Genomic DNA, 18,043 nt, shown 5'->3' on the forward strand with positions numbered 1-18,043 from the left:
CATCTCTTTACATCCAGCTCTCGCTGCCTAATGTGTTTGCGCACAGGCACGTGAGCGTGTGCTTTGGATAATAAGATTTTGATTTCATCAACCTGATGATGTAAGACTGCAGTTTGGGTCCTAATGATGCCTTGTCTTAACAAAGTTTAATATCTGTTGCAAGATGTGAAGGCTGGGAGGGTCAACATGGGGGGGGTCATCTTAGCCAACTTTTAAATTAAAATTTAGATCGGATTGTTTAAAGAACTTTTTGTCAACCAATAAGCCTTGTGATGTATTGATAAAAGAATTATGAATTTCATTGTTTTTTTTAAACATTTTCTAAAATTTAGTTAGACCTTGAAAATATTTGTGATTAATAATACTGAATCAATAACTTGAATCAATGTTTCATCAGTGTCATAATCCATCTTTGTTCAGTACACTGCTTTAAAATTATGCCCCTCAACTTCATCAGCCTGTTAACACTTTAGGACTCTTTGTGACCTTCAAACCTACCTGCGGGTACCTCCCAGGCAATAGAGACAGATTATCAGATATTGGTAGCAGTAGCATTATTAGCCAAAGTGCAATAACACATGCAGCAACAATGGCACCTGCTTCCAGGGTTCACGTAATTTTGGTGGTGTTGGTATGTTCCCGACTGTCTAGTGTGATGGGCACCAATGCTACTGAATCTGTGGTGGATGTTGCTGCAAACCTGAATGCTAGTATATTTGTGGATTTTGTGGAGAAGCTTCCAGAGTCTCTGTCACACTATCTGAAGAATGGAAAAGGTAATGCAGTGATGTTGTAATTTATTTTTCCAACAGATGAAAGATTGAATAAGGAGATTGTGTGTTATTGAAAGGATTTATTTAGTATAGATTTTTGAAAGTTTTTTTGTTTTATTAATATGTTCAGTTCTGGAACGGTTACCGTTAAATCAGTAGAATATTCATGTTAAAAATGTTTTTCAAATATAAAATCAAAAAGCAAAACTTGAGTTTGTAGAACCTTTATATCTTTCTTCAATTGCATGTGCATCATGAGTGCATTTCCCTACTTTCTTTACAGGACCCTTCACCCTCTTTGTTCCCACCAATGCAGCTTTTGCCAAGTTGCCTGCTAACATAAGGAATCAACTCCAAACCAATAAAACCTACATGATGGATGTCATGTCTTTTCACATTGGGGAAGGATTGGAACTGAAGGCAGACTTCATCAATGAAAGGCTGATACCAACCCTGTATTCTGCTAATACACAGAAAAGGGTGCGGCTGAATGTGTATCAAAAGCCAGCAGAGAAAGTAAGTATAAGAGTGCATTCCCAGAGATTTAGATCAATCCATCCGGATCGACCTAACTCCCTGGGGGTTCACGTTAAATTGCAGTCAACCGAGCGCGCACAACAGTTAATTGGCCCCTTACAGCTTTTAGTAGGCGAGACAGACGCTTAAGCTGGCTAAGCTGACAGTAATCTAGTGAGACTCCCCACAGAATAGATCGATCTAAGATCTGTGGGAATGGGGACTAATATTTTATAGTTGTGGTGCAAAGAGGTCTGTATGTACTGGTGCGTAGGGGATATTGTTAGAGAAAACATGACATTTATGACTGCATTTAAAAATTGAACTTCTATTCATGCCTGATTGGTTGATATTTCTTTGCACTGTCATCTCACTGCTTTCAGTGTGTGAGCCCAGGCCCATGTCAAATAAGTAAAATTGAAGATTTATTTATAAGAAATAAGTTAATTAATTGTGTACGTGTACATGTAAAACTCCCCCGAGTCGGTAAATGTGTAATTGAAAATTTAATTATATACTGACCACCACTTAGTCTCTATTGAACTCTGTTCCATCACTTCTTGTCAGAACTTGTGATAAACTGATTATTTGCTCTGTGTCAATACTGCAGGTTTATACAGCCTCTGGTGCCCCAGTGAGCAGATTTGATGAGCTGGCCTCCAATGGGGTGGTCCACCTCCTGGACCAGGTGATGTACCACCTCCCCTCACAGTCTGCCGATGATGTCATTGTTCTTGCGCCGGAATATTTGCAGCTGGACTACCTGATTGAGATGTCGGGACTCAATGCCAGTACAATAGCTGGAGGTGACATTTTAGATTGGTTTTCTATAAAATATATTTGTCTCTGTATCTTATATCTATATTTGATAACTACAGAAGTAGTTCACTTTACTTCTCGTTTTTCTAAGGATGCCGAAAAACTAGAACTATTAGAAATTGGAAACAGTACAGTCACGGTAAAAGATGAGGTTAAAAACCTTGGAGTAATTTTTGATAATAGGTGCGATATGGCTGCCGACATCAGCAAAAAATGCAAAGCCGCTTTCTATGGTCTTAAAAAAATTTCCAAACTATCCCACATCCTTGATAAAAGTCAAATGGAGAGGCTTGTCCATGCCTTTATAACTTCACATCTTGACTACGGAAACAGTCTACTGTATGGTCTTCCTACCTATCAAATTGAAAAATTGCAATCTGTCCAAAATGCTGCAGCACGACTACTGACCAAAATCCCTCTCAGATCAAACATTTCACCCATTTTATTCGAACTACATTGGCTTCCTGTACGACAGAGAATTGTTTTTAAATTACTGTTGTTTGTTTTTAAATTCACTAGAGGTGAATGCCCCTCATATTTTAACTCGATGCTACATCCAAGTACACCCAATCTCACCAGGTCTACCAGATCCACCTCCACTCCTTGTTTTATCAGAAATGATAATAAAAAAACAACCAAAACCTACGGCCACAGGGCATTTTCAATTTCAGCACCAATTTTATGGAATCAATTACCCTCATACATTCGGACTATTGACAGTGTTGAGGTTTTTAAAAAAGATTTAAAAACATTCTTATTTGCACAGTATTTTAATTAATATCTTCCCATTTTATCAGAAAAAAAAAGTGTTATTGTTCAGACCATTACTATTTTAACCAGTTTTAATTATTATTATTATTATTTTATTTTTTTTTTTTACCTTAGCTTTTATTATATATATAATAAGTTGTAATCCTAATAATTTTACCTGTAAACAGCACTGAGACGCTAGTGTAGTGCGGTTTTAAGAAATAAATATTATTATTATTATTATTATAATGTTTGTGATATAATCCTCTTAAAACTGAGCTTCCAAGTACTGTTAGAGAGTCCTTTAAACCCTTTGTCTGGTATCAGAATTGGTTTTCTGCTAAATAGTGCTGGCTATACAGATGAGCCTCAGGTTCTAGCCCCTTGACTTGCATCAATGACATTTGGTATTATTGATGCCCTTGTTTTGATTTTTGCTGGTTTCCTTTTTGTGTGTTCTTGCATGGAACATGTTTTACTGGTACTGTTTAGTTTACTTGTTCTTTATTATCTTACCTATTCAATTTCTGGTTTTTTTAAACCTTCAAATATGATGATGTATAAAGACAAGACTCAATTGTTATCATATTTCAGGTGGCCCCTTCACTTTCTTTGCTCCCACCAATGAAGCCATATATAGCCTTCCCCCAGGGGCGATGTACGAGTTTGAAGTGAATCACATGGCACTCATAGGTATGACCTACTTTTTCAGGCGGCCCTTTCACATTTTTTGCACCAACTAATGAGGCCATAGCACATCTGCCAGATGGTGCGATGTACGAGTTTCAGGTTAACCACATGGCTCTCATAGGTACAGTGGACTCGTTTTCCCCCAGTTGTTCTTTTTTTCAGGATTTCCAACAAATTATAAATTTTAAAAAATTCCCACTGTGTAGAAATTGACAAGTTAAAACTTTGTATAATTGCATAAACATTGCACAGTTAAATTTACATTAGATTGAATATTATGAAATACATACAATTTATGTTTACGTATATCTATTTCAGCTGTTCTCCAGCACCACATAGTGAAGGGGACATATTATGCAGCAGGGCTGTACAATGGACAGATATTACAAAGCTACCTAGGGCAGGATTTAAAGGTTATCCTGAATGGTGAGATTTATTTCAGATTTGTTTGAGGACAAATTTTCATTAATAATCTTAGAGAGGTATTTATCTTATTGATGGTAGTGTGAATAAATAGCTTGGTGACAAATTTGTTAATTAAGGTGATAGTGCATGGGGTACCTCATAAAATTCATGGTATGATTATGTTTTTGTCTGCAAATTTTAAATGTACAATTATTTAAATAATTTTTAAAAATATACAATTCATAAAGCAGATAACTTATTAAAATTACTTGTTTCAACACAAAGTAGTCTTATTCATTTTACTCTCTGTGAAGACTGCCTTTACATTTTGCTTTAGCAAATAACTTTATAACATCTTGTTTTGATGCATTACACATTTTAACAAACTGGTTGTTAAAAATTGACTTTGGTCGTATGTTTAAATACTTTTAAATTTTCTGTATTTTCTTCTAGGAACTGTGGTGCTTGAGAGTGTTGATAGTCCTAATACTGTAACCCAAGTGACATCAGCAGATGTCTCAGTCACAGATGGAGTCATGCATGGTGTCAACAGGATGATGCTTGTGCGCTATAACTAGATTTTTATTTTTCAAAAGTGTCCTCTAAGCACCTAACAAGGGGATTTAAATTATGATTTCTTTTTTCATTTTTTATGGAGAGAACATATCGGCATATAGCAATTCAAACAGGTAACTGGTGACTTACCAGTTAAAGATGGATTACCAGTTATCATGTGGGTACATCTTTCAGATTCATGGACTTCCCAGATGCTTAGAATTGGAAACTGGGACCATAAGTAATTTCAATTTACCACTGATACCTGAACATTGAACCATGTGAAAGTGGACAGGGATGATATTTTTTTTTACTTTTGACGGATTTCTGACTTAATGGGAACCAAATGTATAATTTTCGAGTTTGATGCAGAATATGCAACAAAAACTGTTGAGGGGAGGTAGGGGGGGGGGGGGGGGTAATTCAGAGCGAATGCAATTTTTTCAGATTTTTATTACTAAATGGCAGTCTATTTCCTATGTGTATTGTACTGCTGTACTTGGACCCTTATCTTGTACTATATAGATGTGTATTGTATTCTGCGTGTCTGGGCATTGCACCATGGCTACATATAAAACTATTAGCTCGTCTAGCTGTGATATTTGTGAAATATATATAAGTTTTATTGTTTTACTACTTTCAAAGTTTAAATTGTTGATTTTCTTTGTCCATTTTAGTTGACTAGTCAAAATTGAATAGAATAGTGGACTAACAATTTAAAAAATGGCTGTAGAAATTTAAGTTTGTAGGTGTGTAATAAACAATGCTTAATTTTCTTGGGTATTATATACTTCGCAAAGTGTAATATGGGGTAGAAATAAAATGTTTAAAGAAGATAAATGTTTTTTAAAACTTGTCATTTTCATACAAAGATGTTCTGAAAATATTTAGAGCAAAAATAGGATGTCTGATACATTAGCACTTTGGCTAATGCATGCTACTGTACAAGCTGTCAATTCTAAAATTAATCATCAAATTAAAAATTCTTGACAACAATTTTGTCATCCATGCCTTGATTTTGGGTTTAAAGAAAACAAATAATTAGAGGCAATAATGCAATAAAAAACCATTTTAAGACTTGTTATAACCAGAATAAAGAATTTATTTCCTTCCAAATTGGATACACAAATAATTCCACTGATCCGTCCAGCAGATCAGTCTTATACTAAGATGTAAACACTACACCTTACTGACAACAATTACAAAACACACACATAAGTCATCCTTTACACAATTACTACTGGATTTGGAAGGTTCACTATAAATCAGAAAGGATAAAAATCTAATTCATGTTAAGGTTATGCATGAGACGGAATGGCAGTTGTATGCGAACATTGGTATGATGTTAATTACAAGAAAAGTCATTTGTAGTTCACATGTAACAGTACTGTTATTTTCATTTTTAAGAAAATGCAATGACAACGCCAAGAATTTACTTGTCTAAAATTGATACATTGTGAACTGTTTCACCTCTTTTCCTAAATTAAAAAGATGCAAAGGAAATTTGACTTTTACTGCCAATACAAGTATATTTTTGAAAAAAAAAAATTGGATTGAGTATTTGCCTCAGACTTGTAAACAGAGGGATGCGAAACGACCAAAAAGTCTTGGAACTTGTTTTAAAAATATCATGATAACTGGATTGCTAGAATCTGTTCACAATAAAAGATTGGAAAAAAGCCTTGGTATGGGACGTATTTGATCATCAGTGCTGTTGCTCTATCTGAATTAAATCCTACAACACAATGATGGTCCCTTTCTGACTTCTGTTGGTGAAGTTATTATTTCTGGAACAAATGTAGTGGTAGATTCCTTTCTTCAGTTTCAGCAGGGCTCCTTCATAAGATGCAGGGGCATTGTTGAGGAGATTGTTCATCTTTGTTTTTCTCTCGGCTGATTCACTGGCACACTCACTGGCCATTTTACATCTGCAATATTCAAAAATTCAAGATAAGTTTTTTTCACATGTAATGAAATTGCTTGTTTTGATACTTGAAGTTCACCATGACATCAAGGTATCTTTGAGTGAAAACGAAAAAGGTAAAGCAACCCAAGGAAAATCCATAAGGGAAAATGTACAAATGAAACACACAGAACTCTGACAGAAACCGTTCACACAAAAGTAAAGAACTAAGGTTATAATGATACAGCATAAAATATAACCGTTCACACAAAAGTAAAGAACTAAGGTTATAATGATACAGCATAAAATATCTATAATAATTCCTTACTGATAATAGCCAGAGGAAGCCATGTTTAGGGCCAGATTTTTGGGGGTGTTGATATTCTTGCCATGGTAAATCCATTTTACTTCTGCATTCTTCCACAGGGTGGTCTTATTAAAGGTCAGGGGAAAGTTTTCGTCCAGTACTCCAATCTGAACAATGTTGTTTCTGTCTGTTCCTGAAATGAATGCAAAAATCATTAGATGTACATGAACTACACTATTTATCGAGGGTCATGGGTAGACGAATTTTATCCTCAATGAATAAAGTTTATTAAATAAATACACTGTCATAATTATGTTGGTTGAAAGTTTTGAAAAATTCTTGTTCGTTAATAGTATTTACCTTCCAGAGTATGTCAAAACATGGTATCAAAATAAAATTGGATAAATAAGTTTGTGAACGTAAAACTAAAATGCCACTGAAGATTTGTCACAAGAGCCAAGTATAACTGAGTAACAAAGCAATGAAGAATACCAAACTGTAATGAGTACATTTAACCCCAACCACATGATTACAGCCATACCTGTGGTTCCCTCCCCTGCGTCACCTGTCTGACCATCACCACCAGGAGCACCGTTGTTATGGGAATTGGAACCTGAAGAAAAAACATCTTTTAAGTCAAATAGGTAGTTTTAAACAAGCTTTTCATTACTGTGCAAATATGAGGGACTACACTGTTTCTGTTGTTTTCAAAAGATGAATCACTGACAAAGATGACGCAATTATATATCACATCCCCACTTTCTAAAAATGAAATTGTTTATACTGGTACGTTCCTTGACTCTCACAACCATGTGTTTATATAGAATAGCAATCATATACACACCATTTTAACAACTTCCTATTTTTTATATAGAATTTGTTTTAGTTAGTGAAATATCAGTAGGAAGATATAAGTATTAAGAAGCATTACCTGTCCACTGAACATGAACCAAGTCATTTTCCGTCATGGACAACATGTTAGGTATGAAGTCGTACTCCACAGCCGGGTACACTTGAACAATGTTCCCTCTCTTCCCCCTCACATTGAGATTGTAGATGTTGTGGTTCTCTGTCCCCGCGGGTCGTGGCTTCAAAATGAAAACGTGGGAGCGATCTTGAAAGGTACGCCCAAACTGAGCTGTGTTGATGGCTAATCGCAGAGGAGAGTGACCAGCGCCTATTTCCACATATGGGTTTTGTTCCACTGGAGACATAACTCCTTTCCATCTGAAATGTTTTAAATGGAAATTGCACTTCTTGTTGGCACTGACACTTAGTGTTAAAATGGCATGATGTGTGGTGCCACCTATTGTTAAAATTTACGGACATTTTCTGCCAACTGCAGCTGTGATTTGTCATTTTAACTACAAAGTAAATGCACAAAATTAAAATACACTATATTTTTATCTCATAACTTCTTTAAGTACACCATGTTGTTTAACAGAATGGTCAGTGAATGGAACAACATTTTCTAGTAGTAAAACTTACAAGTTTTTGTTGGATTCAGCATCTGTGAAATATGGGTCAAAGTCATCTGTGGAAATGTTGTACCTGAAAAGTTCAAAGACAGATGAAATTTTGGCATCTAATTTTGAATCATTAATACTAAGAATTATAATCATGATCCTATATTCTTATTATTTACTGACTGATCTTGAAAAATATATACTTGGCATTATACTGAGAAAAATCTCTTTTCCCTTGCACCCTTTTGTAAAAACAGCTTCATTTAGATTTATTTCATACACTGAAGAGGCTTCAGAAACAATGCATCAATGAGTTTCAATTTTTTTACCACACCTTATTCTCAGTACACATCTCTGTGGTTTCCCTGAAGGAAAGTGAGGCAGCACCCAGGTGTAGTTGCTGGCAACACCGTCTCTGCCATTACCCAGGTGATTGGACCTAATATCATAACAATATAAAATATAATTATAATATATATAATATTATATAAAAAACACAAACTAAACCTAATACAAATTTATTCACTGACCAATCTTAAGTCCAGTAATAGTTGCAGCAAGCTGTTGGTCACAAAATTAGCTCACTATAAAACAGGCCCTATTAAATTACATTTTATAGCTTACTTGCAAAACATTTACTGGTAATATGAGCACGAACGCATTATGGAACCAGCATTACCAACACAGGAAAAATAAGTAAATCCTCAAAATATACAAAACATTGACAAATACATGAAAATCATTATCTAACAACATACTTGTATTTTCTTAAATTATTAGGTAGTAAGGGCTGTCAATTATTTATGTTTGTATAACTAGAGGATCAGAGAGGCGATACCGCCTCCGAATATTGTACCACCAGCTGGAGCAAGCGCATTCGTATAGACCCCCACATACACAAAATAAGGGGTGCAGCCACCAGTCTTGTGCTTGACAAGCTGTAAAAATGCAATCAACAAGAATTTTCAAAATATGCAAAAAATATATATAACTAAAAATGGTGCAATCAAAGTTAAGTTCATTGTAAGGTAGGTCAAAGGTCAATTTCAAGGTCACAGTAAATTGCCAGTATATGACTTCCTATCCAACTTCAATAGTAACTATGGACCTATCTCTGCCAGTTTTGGAGATAAAAGGGAAGCAAAATTTGCAAAGTTCAGTTCATGGTGAAAAGTAGGTCAAAGGTCAATTTCAAGGTCACAGTAAGATTGCCAGTATATGACTTCCTATTCAACTTCAATAGTAACTATGGACCTATCTCTGCCAGTTTTGGAGATAAAAGGGAAGCAAAATTTGCAAAGTTCAGTTCATGGTGAAAAGTAGGTCAAAGGTCAATTTCAAGGTCACATTTAGATTGCCAGTATATGACTTCCTATTCAACTTCAATAGTAACTATGGACCTATCTCTGCCAGTTTTGGAGATAAAAGGGAAGCAAAATTTGCAAAGTTCAGTTCATGGTGAAAAGAAGGTCAAAGGTCAATTTCAAGGACACAGTAAAATTGCCAGTATATGACTTCCTATGCAAGTTCAATAGTAACTATGGACCTATCTCTGCCAGTTTTGGAGATAAAAGGGAAGCAAATTTTGCAAAGTTCAGTTCAAGGTGAAAAGTAGGTCAAAGGTCAATTTCAAGGTCACAGTAAAATTGCCAGTATATGACTTCCTATTCAACTTCAATAGTAACTATGGACCTATCTCTGCCAGTTTTGGAGATAAAAGGGAAGCAAAATTTGCAAAGTTCAGTTCATGGTGAAAAGTAGGTCAAAGGTCAATTTCAAGGTCACATTTAGATTGCCAGTATATGACTTCCTATTCAACTTCAATAGTAACTATGGACCTATCTCTGCCAGTTTTGGAGATAAAAGGGAAGCAAAATTTGCAAAGTTCAGTTCATGGTGAAAAGAAGGTCAAAGGTCAATTTCAAGGTCACAGTAAAATTGCCAGTATATGACTTCCTATGCAAGTTCAATAGTAACTATGGACCTATCTCTGCCAGTTTTGGAGATAAAAGGGAAGCAAATTTTGCAAAGTTCAGTTCAAGGTGAAAAGTAGGTCAAAGGTCAATTTCAAGGTCACAGTAAAATTGCCAGTATATGACTTCCTATTCAAGTTCAATAGTAACTATGGACCTATCTCTGCCAGTTTTGGAGATAAAAGGGAAGCAAAATTTGCAAAGTTCAGTTCATGGTGATAAGTAGGTCAAAGGTCAATTTCAAGGTCACAGTAAGATTGCCAGTATATGACTTCCTATTCAACTTCAATAGTAACTATGGACCTATCTCTGCCAGTTTTGGAGATAAAAGGGAAGCAAAATTTGCAAAGTTCAGTTCATGGTGAAAAGTAGGTCAAAGGTCAATGTCAAGGTCACAGTAAGATTGCCAGTATATGACTTCCTATTCAACTTCAATAGTAACTATGGACCTATCTCTGCCAGTTTTGGAGATATAAGGGACTAAATGTTATAATTTTGGAGTTACCATAATGTGCCATAAATTTCCTACAGAAAAAATTAATTAAAATAAAGAAAAGGTCATTTTGGTCAAAGTTCTTGAAATGGGAGGTTCTCTGAAGTTGCAGAAGTTTAAATTTGATAAAATAATGTCATTTTTGACCACAAGTTGTCTGCTTTGCCAAGCATTATGTTTTATTTTTCCGGAGTTCAAAATTTATTATCCATTACCGTACTGCACATTTTTACGGAAGCCGACTGGTGCCATATGTTGAAAAAAAAAATTATCTCGAAATTTCGAGATAGCATTTTTTTTGTTCAAATTTCAAAATACTATCTCGAAATTTCGAGATAAATTTTTTTGCTCAAATATCAAAATGCTATCTCGAAATTTCGAGATAATTTTTTTTTTTGTTCAAATTTCAAAATGCTATCTCGAAATTTCGAGATAAAAATTTTTTTTGTTCAAATTTCAAAATAGTATCTCGAAATTTCGAGATAATTTTTTTTTCTACATATGGCACCAGTCGGCTTCCGTACATTTTCCTTTCACCACCAATATGTACTTTCTGATACAGCGTAACTCGAAAACCGTATGGAATACAAAAAAACCGAGACCACATTTTTTTTCGTAAAAAATTTCATTTTTTTGAAAATTTTGACCCATTTGACCTTGAAGTAAAGGTCAAAGGTCAAATCCGAGGGTATATTTGAAATCTACACATATGACTTTTGGAAAGCCGTCTATAGAAATTTTTCCCGTAACTCCTTCTGTAGGGTAGATAATTAGCATTTAATTTTGCCATTTTTAGACAAGGGTGCATTGCAATGAGTGCCACACCCAGACCCCAATACCGACAAAGCCCAAATTTTACGTGGAACGAGTTGAGATTATAGGTGACCTAAATCCATGAGATGGGTACGGGGGCCCTTACCGTCTAGGAGGAGAAGCGGTAACGGTAACATGGCGGCGGAGCCGGCGGAACGGACCGGACGGGACCGAAACCATGTGTACCGCCAGCGCTAACGCTGGTGGTAAATTTTTTTGTTCAAATTTCAAAATAGTATCTCGAAATTTCGAGATAATTTTTTTTCTACATATGGCACCAGTGGGCTTCCGTACATTTTCCTTTCACCACCAATATGTACTTTTTGATACAGCGTAACTCGAAAACCGTATGGAATACAAAAAAACCGAGACCACCTCCAGTGTTGGGCTTTACATGCTCTACAAAATGCAAAAAAGAATGGGTCTCTAGCATTAACGGTTCCCGAATTAGAGACAGTTTTCAGTTTCGGTATCTTATGGCCGCTACTCCTGTGAAAATGCACCGATTGACCCCAAATTCACGGAGATGAAAGATGACCTGAAGGGTAACACTTTCCAATAATATTATTGGTTAAGTCTGTGTGGTGTCTGAATAACAGGGCAAAAAATTTTTTTTTCGTAAAAAATTTCATTTTTTTGAAAATTTTGGCCCATTTGACCTTGAAGTAAAGGTCAAAGGTCAAATCCGAGGGTATATTTGAAATCTACACATATGACTTTTGGAAAGCCGTCTGTAGAAATTTTTCCCGTAACTCCTTCCGTAGGGTAGATAATTAGCATTTAATTTTGCCATTTTTGGACAAGGGTGCATTGCAATGAGTGCCACACCCAGACCCCAATACCGACAAAGCCCAAATTTTACGTGGAACGAGTTGAGATTATAGGTGACCTAAATCCATGAGATGGGTATGGGGGGCCTTACCGTCTAGGAGGAGAAGCGGTAACGGTAGCCGTCCGGCGGAGCCGGCGGAGCCGGCGGAACGATCCGGACGAGACCGAAACCATGTGTACCGCCAGCGCTAACGCTGGTGGTACAATAACTGCTTTATTCAAAATAAATAATTCATTTCCATCTTACCTAGTCCAAGGTGCCTCCACACACTCTGGCTGCTTCAGAGCCACCAGGCACTCCTTGGTGATCCCGTCAGGAGAGTCGTAAGGGATAGCCCAAATATACTGGATTCCATTCCCTGATGCCCCAGTGCATGCTGGCCCACTAGTATAACCTATGAAGAAAAGATCATTTAATATTTTATCTAACTATTCTATGACTGATCAAAAAGTTGTTTTTGAAGTATTTGTGGCTTTTCGGAGACGAATAGTACACAGAAAATCAAACAAATTCTGATTAAGAAATTGTTTGGCTTTATTAAAACATTATTTAAACTTACGAGGAGCCTTTTCCAGATAATTGCTAAACTCCACCCATCTGTTTCCTGGCTCAGACTCGCACTTCGTTTGGTTGTTCCATCTTGAAAAATGGCGTCTGTCATTCCCAGAGTAATATTCCACACATTCACCATAGGACTGGACATTGAAACTCTTGGTCTGGTAATGGCTGAAATTATATAAAGAACTATGCTTGTGTGTTTTTATAAATGCGGGGGGAAGGGGGGGGGAGGGAATCTCCATAACACTGAAGAACCTTAATCACTGATACTTTTTATTTTGTTTGGGCAAAAAAAGGCTTTTTTTTTTTTTTTGCAAAAAAAAAAAAAATAAATAAATAAACTGGAATGAAAAATCAAAATAACCAAACAATTTTAAACAACCAAACATTTAAGTTTTTAAAAAGATGTACATTTCAACATCAAAAAACAACAAAAATCTATTCATTTTGAAAATTTCTACATTACTTTTAAATTGTACAGTTGCTATTTGAACTTTCATTTTAACCAATATAATATATATAGTTTATCAAACACTTTTTCACTCCAACATCATTATAGTTATCAAGACACTTGAGATTGCTATGATCATGCCATCCACTCACTTGCACATGGATGCATTCTCTGCCAGCACTGCTATGTCCTTCCATGGTGTCGGGTGCCAGTAAGGGTAGTAATCTCTCTCCTCAGGGCATTCGTAGCCACGCCTGTTACCATTTGGGTTCTGTCTTGTGTAGATGGCACCACTTGTTCCAAGCCCACTGTTGGATTTCAACTTCTGATCGGCTGTGAAAAGTCCTAAAATCAAACAGTTGTTAAGTATATACTAATTTTAATTTTAACTGAAATGATTAATTCTGATAAGGAAATAATTGTATTTATGGCAGCAAATGATATTTAAAAATATAACACAACACCACAGTTGTGGAATATTTATCAATTTTAATTATAATTTTAAAAAAATCAACTCAGGAAATCATTGTATTGATGGGAACAAATGATATTAAATAATTACCAGGTGTCCCTTTATTTCTATACATAAACCTGTACCTTTATTCCTCTCCCTGACCAGGCACTTGTCATACCACTCATGGGGTTCTTGTAAAACTCTATCAGCTTTCACGTCATTATTCTTCCGGCCTCTGTAAGTGCTCTTCAGCTCCCCTCGCGCTGCAGGGCGAGTGTAACCCTGGATGTTTGTATTAAGACCATCTCGTAGACGATCAGCCTGGCCTGAAATTAAAATTACATCATGATCAAACAAAGAGCGCAGATGATCTTACTGATCCGCCAACTAAACATGGCTGACCCCACTTTAAAGCCATGTTGGTCATTCCCTGCTGGTCTCCCCACCTCCACACCTGCCGGCGCTACAGGGGCCTAGTCGGCTTGGCCATATTTAGTCTACAGATATGTTAGTCTGTGGAACAACTTGTTCTGAATGCTCTCTAACACCCCATTTCCATAGATTAGATCGACCTACTTTAGATCGACCTAACTCCCTGGGGGTTCACGCTAAATAGCTGTCAGCCGGGCGGACACGAAAGTTAATTACCTCCTTACAGCTTGTAGTAGGCGGGACGGACATTTAAGTCGGATTTTCTGAAAGTAATCTAGTGAGACTCTCCGCAGGGATAGATCGATCTAAAATCTATGGGAATAGAGCCTAATACTGGCAACAAGGCTTTTCTCAGCCATTATTTAGACAGCCATTAGACAAAATACTATATTTCCAAAGAAGGATGGATGGCTTACAATTTTTTTTTTTTTTTTTTTTTTTTGGGGGGGGGGGGGTTGGTTGGGTTCAATTGGGTGGTTCTCCCTGTAAATCAATGACCAAATTACAGACTAATTTGAACTCCTTGTACCCCACTTCCTGGGATTATCCCCAGTTGGTAACTTACATTAATTTTAGAGGTTAGTCAACTGAGGGATGTATAATGATGCAGTCTTACTTTTATCTTTGATCTGCACTACAATTAAAGTAAGGGGGAGGGGTTATAAATGATTTCAGGTGACTTGCAGGTGACTCATATTGCAGGAAGTCAGAGAGAGTGACTGTGATAATTGGCCATATAATTGGTTTGTGAAAAGGTGGTGGTGTCTTACAACCTGAGAGAGAGGACGTTCCAGTGTGTGTGTGTGTGTGTGCGTGCATGCATGTGCGTGTATATGTGTGCAAAAAAAAAAGGAAAATAAATGAAAAAAAAAAACATTGCCAATAATTGCATATATATCATATAAATAGAAAAATAGAAAGAACTATAATATAACTATCATTAAATCTGTTAATTTCACTGCCACTGTTATTCAGACTTACTTGCTGTACCATCATCTGGCTGACACATGTATTGTAACACCATGTTACAGTTAACCTTGTGGGGATCAGTGTCTTCATTACCACCACAACCATGCTGGTTGGTCCACTCAACGATCAAGTAGCTCTGACCATTACTTGCTGAACTGCTCTGGAAGTATTTCTGAAACACGATAAAGGTCAAAGGTACTGATTGTTTATATTTAACAAGTATAAAACTATATAAATATATAATTTCTGATTTCTTACACACTTGGATACTATTTTTAAAAGGAGCATGTGTTCCTTCCTACAACATTTCCCCTTATGAAAAAAAAGCATTTCGTATCACCTTCTAAGTTTACTTCCTGTGAAAAGATTTTGAAGCCTAATTTACCTAATTTAATTTATTTTTAAAATATCCAAATGCAACTTATACCATGTTATATTGCTCATTTTCCGTTGTGGCAGCACTTGTGCCTTTATCTCCAACATTATATCCTCCCCTGTTATTGTTCTGGAAAAAAAAAAAGAAAGCAATACTGTATAAAAAGCTGTCAATTTTCTATATACAAACAATTGCTTCTTTGTGCAACTACAGTAACAATGCAACAATTCCTTACAGCTTATTTAACTTGCATATTTAAGAGATTTCTCTCTATGAAATATACATGTGTGCAAATCGCAAGCGGATATGTCACATGCACCTAACTGTTGACTGGTGTATTGGACTTATTCTCTAGGGGACATGGAGAACAAAAGACACGGGTCTGTTGTAGCTCACATTCAAGTTTGACGTGTTTGCATGTTCCGTACACCAACCTCCGATCTTTTGTTTTCGATATCTGTTGTGGTTTAGAGTTTCACAGTGTGTTGAAAATCTTATTTATAATTTAGCATTTTGTTTCATAGCAAATACACAAATGTTGCCTTTTCATTGTCGTATGTTTGCATGTGGTGAGACAGGTGACATTTGATATTTGTCTTAAGTCATAAGTGTTCTGATATATATTGACATACAGGAACTCTGCTTAGATAATACACATTAAATTAAACACTTGGTTAAGGTTTTGCAACCTTTAAATTAATAATTAACTAGTATGAATGGATAAACCATTATTTTACAAGGATGCAAGTACCAATCTCCTCAATACCCAATCACCTGAACCTTTTCCCAAAGAAGACTTAACCATATAAATTCTCAACTCTGTTAGAAAAATTAAATCTAAAAAAATAACTTCCTCTTTATAAATTGATGGTAGAAGAGTCCATCCCCTTTCACAGAGTGTAATAAGCTGAAAGCCATGAATAAAAAGGTTTACTAAACCTTGTCTGGAACTCTACACTGTGCCTGTATATAATGCTTTTGTCTGTTCCTTTCACAAGCCTAGCTTGACTGAATTTTTAGAATTCAAACTGATCATATTTCCCTTGTTTGAGTATTCTACTTCTGCTCCTTCTTTATTTCAAACAGTTTGCTCTGACTTTTTCAATGTCATATTTTTTTATTCATTTTTTTTTTTTTTTTGGGGGGGGGGGGGGGGGCATATTCAAACCAAAATGATGTTATAACGTTTACAGTTATAACCAAACTTACCACAAGCACCTACAAAAGTTACCTTTATCAAACATCCTTAAAGAAGTCAAAGTCATCACATGAACAGCTTAGATATATACAAAATTTTCACTGGTTTTGGTAAATAAATTGCCCTTGGTACCAAATGGTAAACACTGGGCATATCGTTCATGACTTCCATCTCAATATATATATGTTTCCAAAATCATTGTCAGTCTTGTATGACTAATAGTGCATCAACAAGAAAAATAAACTTCATGTTAAAGTGGTAATATTTACTATTATGTTAGGACCACCTGCATGTCTTAGAATTTACCTGTGAATCAAACGCCCTGTTTGCATTCCGCCTATTGGCTGACCGCTCATTTAGTCTGTTGTTGCTGCCTCGTGGATTGTGCATGTAAATGTCCGCAGTGGCGCATGCAACTGCCAGCAGTATGCATGTGAGTTTCAACATATTTCCTATAAAACAAAAATACATAAGTATATAATTAATGCACTTACTGTACTGCTAATCAATTCTTCATATTAATATGGCATAAAATGAAAGGATTTCAAAAAATGCTGTACTATGTTAAACCAATAATATAATAATTAATATACTGATCTAAGAAATGGTCCAGACTCTCTGACCCTAGCAGACCTACTGAATTAATGTTTTCATCTGCTTGTTCTGAAATCAAAGCCACAGAGATGTACATATCACAAAAAATTGCTAGACAGCTTGTATGATTACATCTATAAATCAAATAAGAAGCCCCTATCAAAGCATCAACTTAAGGACAGTTTTGCAGCGTCACTGTCACTTAAACTGGTGAGTCACTGTATGCCACAGTCTCAAAGAACATGTATCTTTTGAGATCTAGGGCCTACTCTTTGGCAAGGCTCCTTAATTGAAGGTGTTCATTACTATCCATTTGACGTTCTCTGATTGAAGTTCTTAAACCCATTACGTACGGTATTTTAGAAATATCTTTCAATATAAAACAGTTTAAATAAATGCTTTAAATTAAATTTAAACGTGGTTATTTACCCGGTCAACAGGACAGATCTGTGTGCGCTTCCTTCCACTTCCCTAATGGCGATGCTATGTTTAGGTGTGAGTCAGTTTCAAGAGGGGATTCCTTGTCCTTATTTGGAAAATTAGGTCAACTTGATATCAATCCGCATTTTAAAAAACACGTGTTTTTCCTAATTTTTTTGATAAAACAAACAGTTTGATTGGATTTCTATTTGTTAAATTCAAAAATATTTTAGTTAAGAAAAACATTCCCATAAGAGTTAAAGAAAGGCAGGTGTTTTTGTACTATATTGTCACGC

At 35.8% G+C, this 18,043-nt stretch overlaps 2 protein-coding genes across 4 annotated transcripts; one reads left to right on the forward strand and one right to left on the reverse strand.

The window, feature by feature from the left end:
* The first annotated feature begins 216 nt into the window (after positions 1 to 216).
* On the forward strand, positions 217 to 4,917 carry LOC106164966 (transforming growth factor-beta-induced protein ig-h3-like). 2 transcript variants are annotated; one of them, XM_087016266.1, is made up of 6 exons: positions 217 to 776; positions 1,057 to 1,289; positions 1,900 to 2,095; positions 3,571 to 3,669; positions 3,867 to 3,974; positions 4,407 to 4,917. In XM_087016266.1, exons 1-6 carry the CDS (start codon positions 590 to 592, stop codon positions 4,529 to 4,531), a joined length of 948 nt encoding a protein of 315 aa, XP_086872392.1. In that variant the 5' UTR covers positions 217 to 589; the 3' UTR covers positions 4,532 to 4,917. The 2 variants fall into 2 exon arrangements, with proteins under 2 accessions (XP_086872392.1, XP_013398478.2); XM_013543024.2 differs by lacking the exon at positions 3,571 to 3,669 and adding an exon at positions 3,453 to 3,551 and having other exon boundaries at positions 225 to 776.
* Positions 4,918 to 5,586: 669 nt separating this feature from the next.
* Positions 5,587 to 17,900, reverse strand: LOC106164981 (protein DD3-3). Of its 2 annotated transcripts, none has more exons than XM_013543047.2 (14): positions 17,757 to 17,900; positions 17,040 to 17,185; positions 15,587 to 15,664; positions 15,172 to 15,331; positions 13,902 to 14,084; positions 13,457 to 13,649; positions 12,855 to 13,021; positions 12,542 to 12,689; positions 8,519 to 8,623; positions 8,207 to 8,269; positions 7,650 to 7,945; positions 7,260 to 7,331; positions 6,740 to 6,911; positions 5,587 to 6,436 (listed from the first exon to the last, which is right to left on the reverse strand). In XM_013543047.2, exons 2-14 carry the CDS (start codon positions 17,178 to 17,180, stop codon positions 6,244 to 6,246), a joined length of 1,971 nt encoding a protein of 656 aa, XP_013398501.2. In that variant the 5' UTR covers positions 17,181 to 17,185; positions 17,757 to 17,900; the 3' UTR covers positions 5,587 to 6,243. The 2 variants fall into 2 exon arrangements, with proteins under 2 accessions (XP_013398501.2, XP_013398502.2); XM_013543048.2 differs by lacking the exon at positions 17,757 to 17,900 and adding an exon at positions 17,371 to 17,534.
* Positions 17,901 to 18,043: the final 143 nt, after the last annotated feature.

The sequence above is a fragment of the Lingula anatina genome, chromosome 6 (genome assembly GCF_051362555.1).
Source record: "Lingula anatina isolate TDL-2025a chromosome 6, LinAna3.0, whole genome shotgun sequence".
In the NCBI taxonomy this organism is placed as follows: Eukaryota; Metazoa; Brachiopoda; class Lingulata; order Lingulida; family Lingulidae; genus Lingula; species Lingula anatina.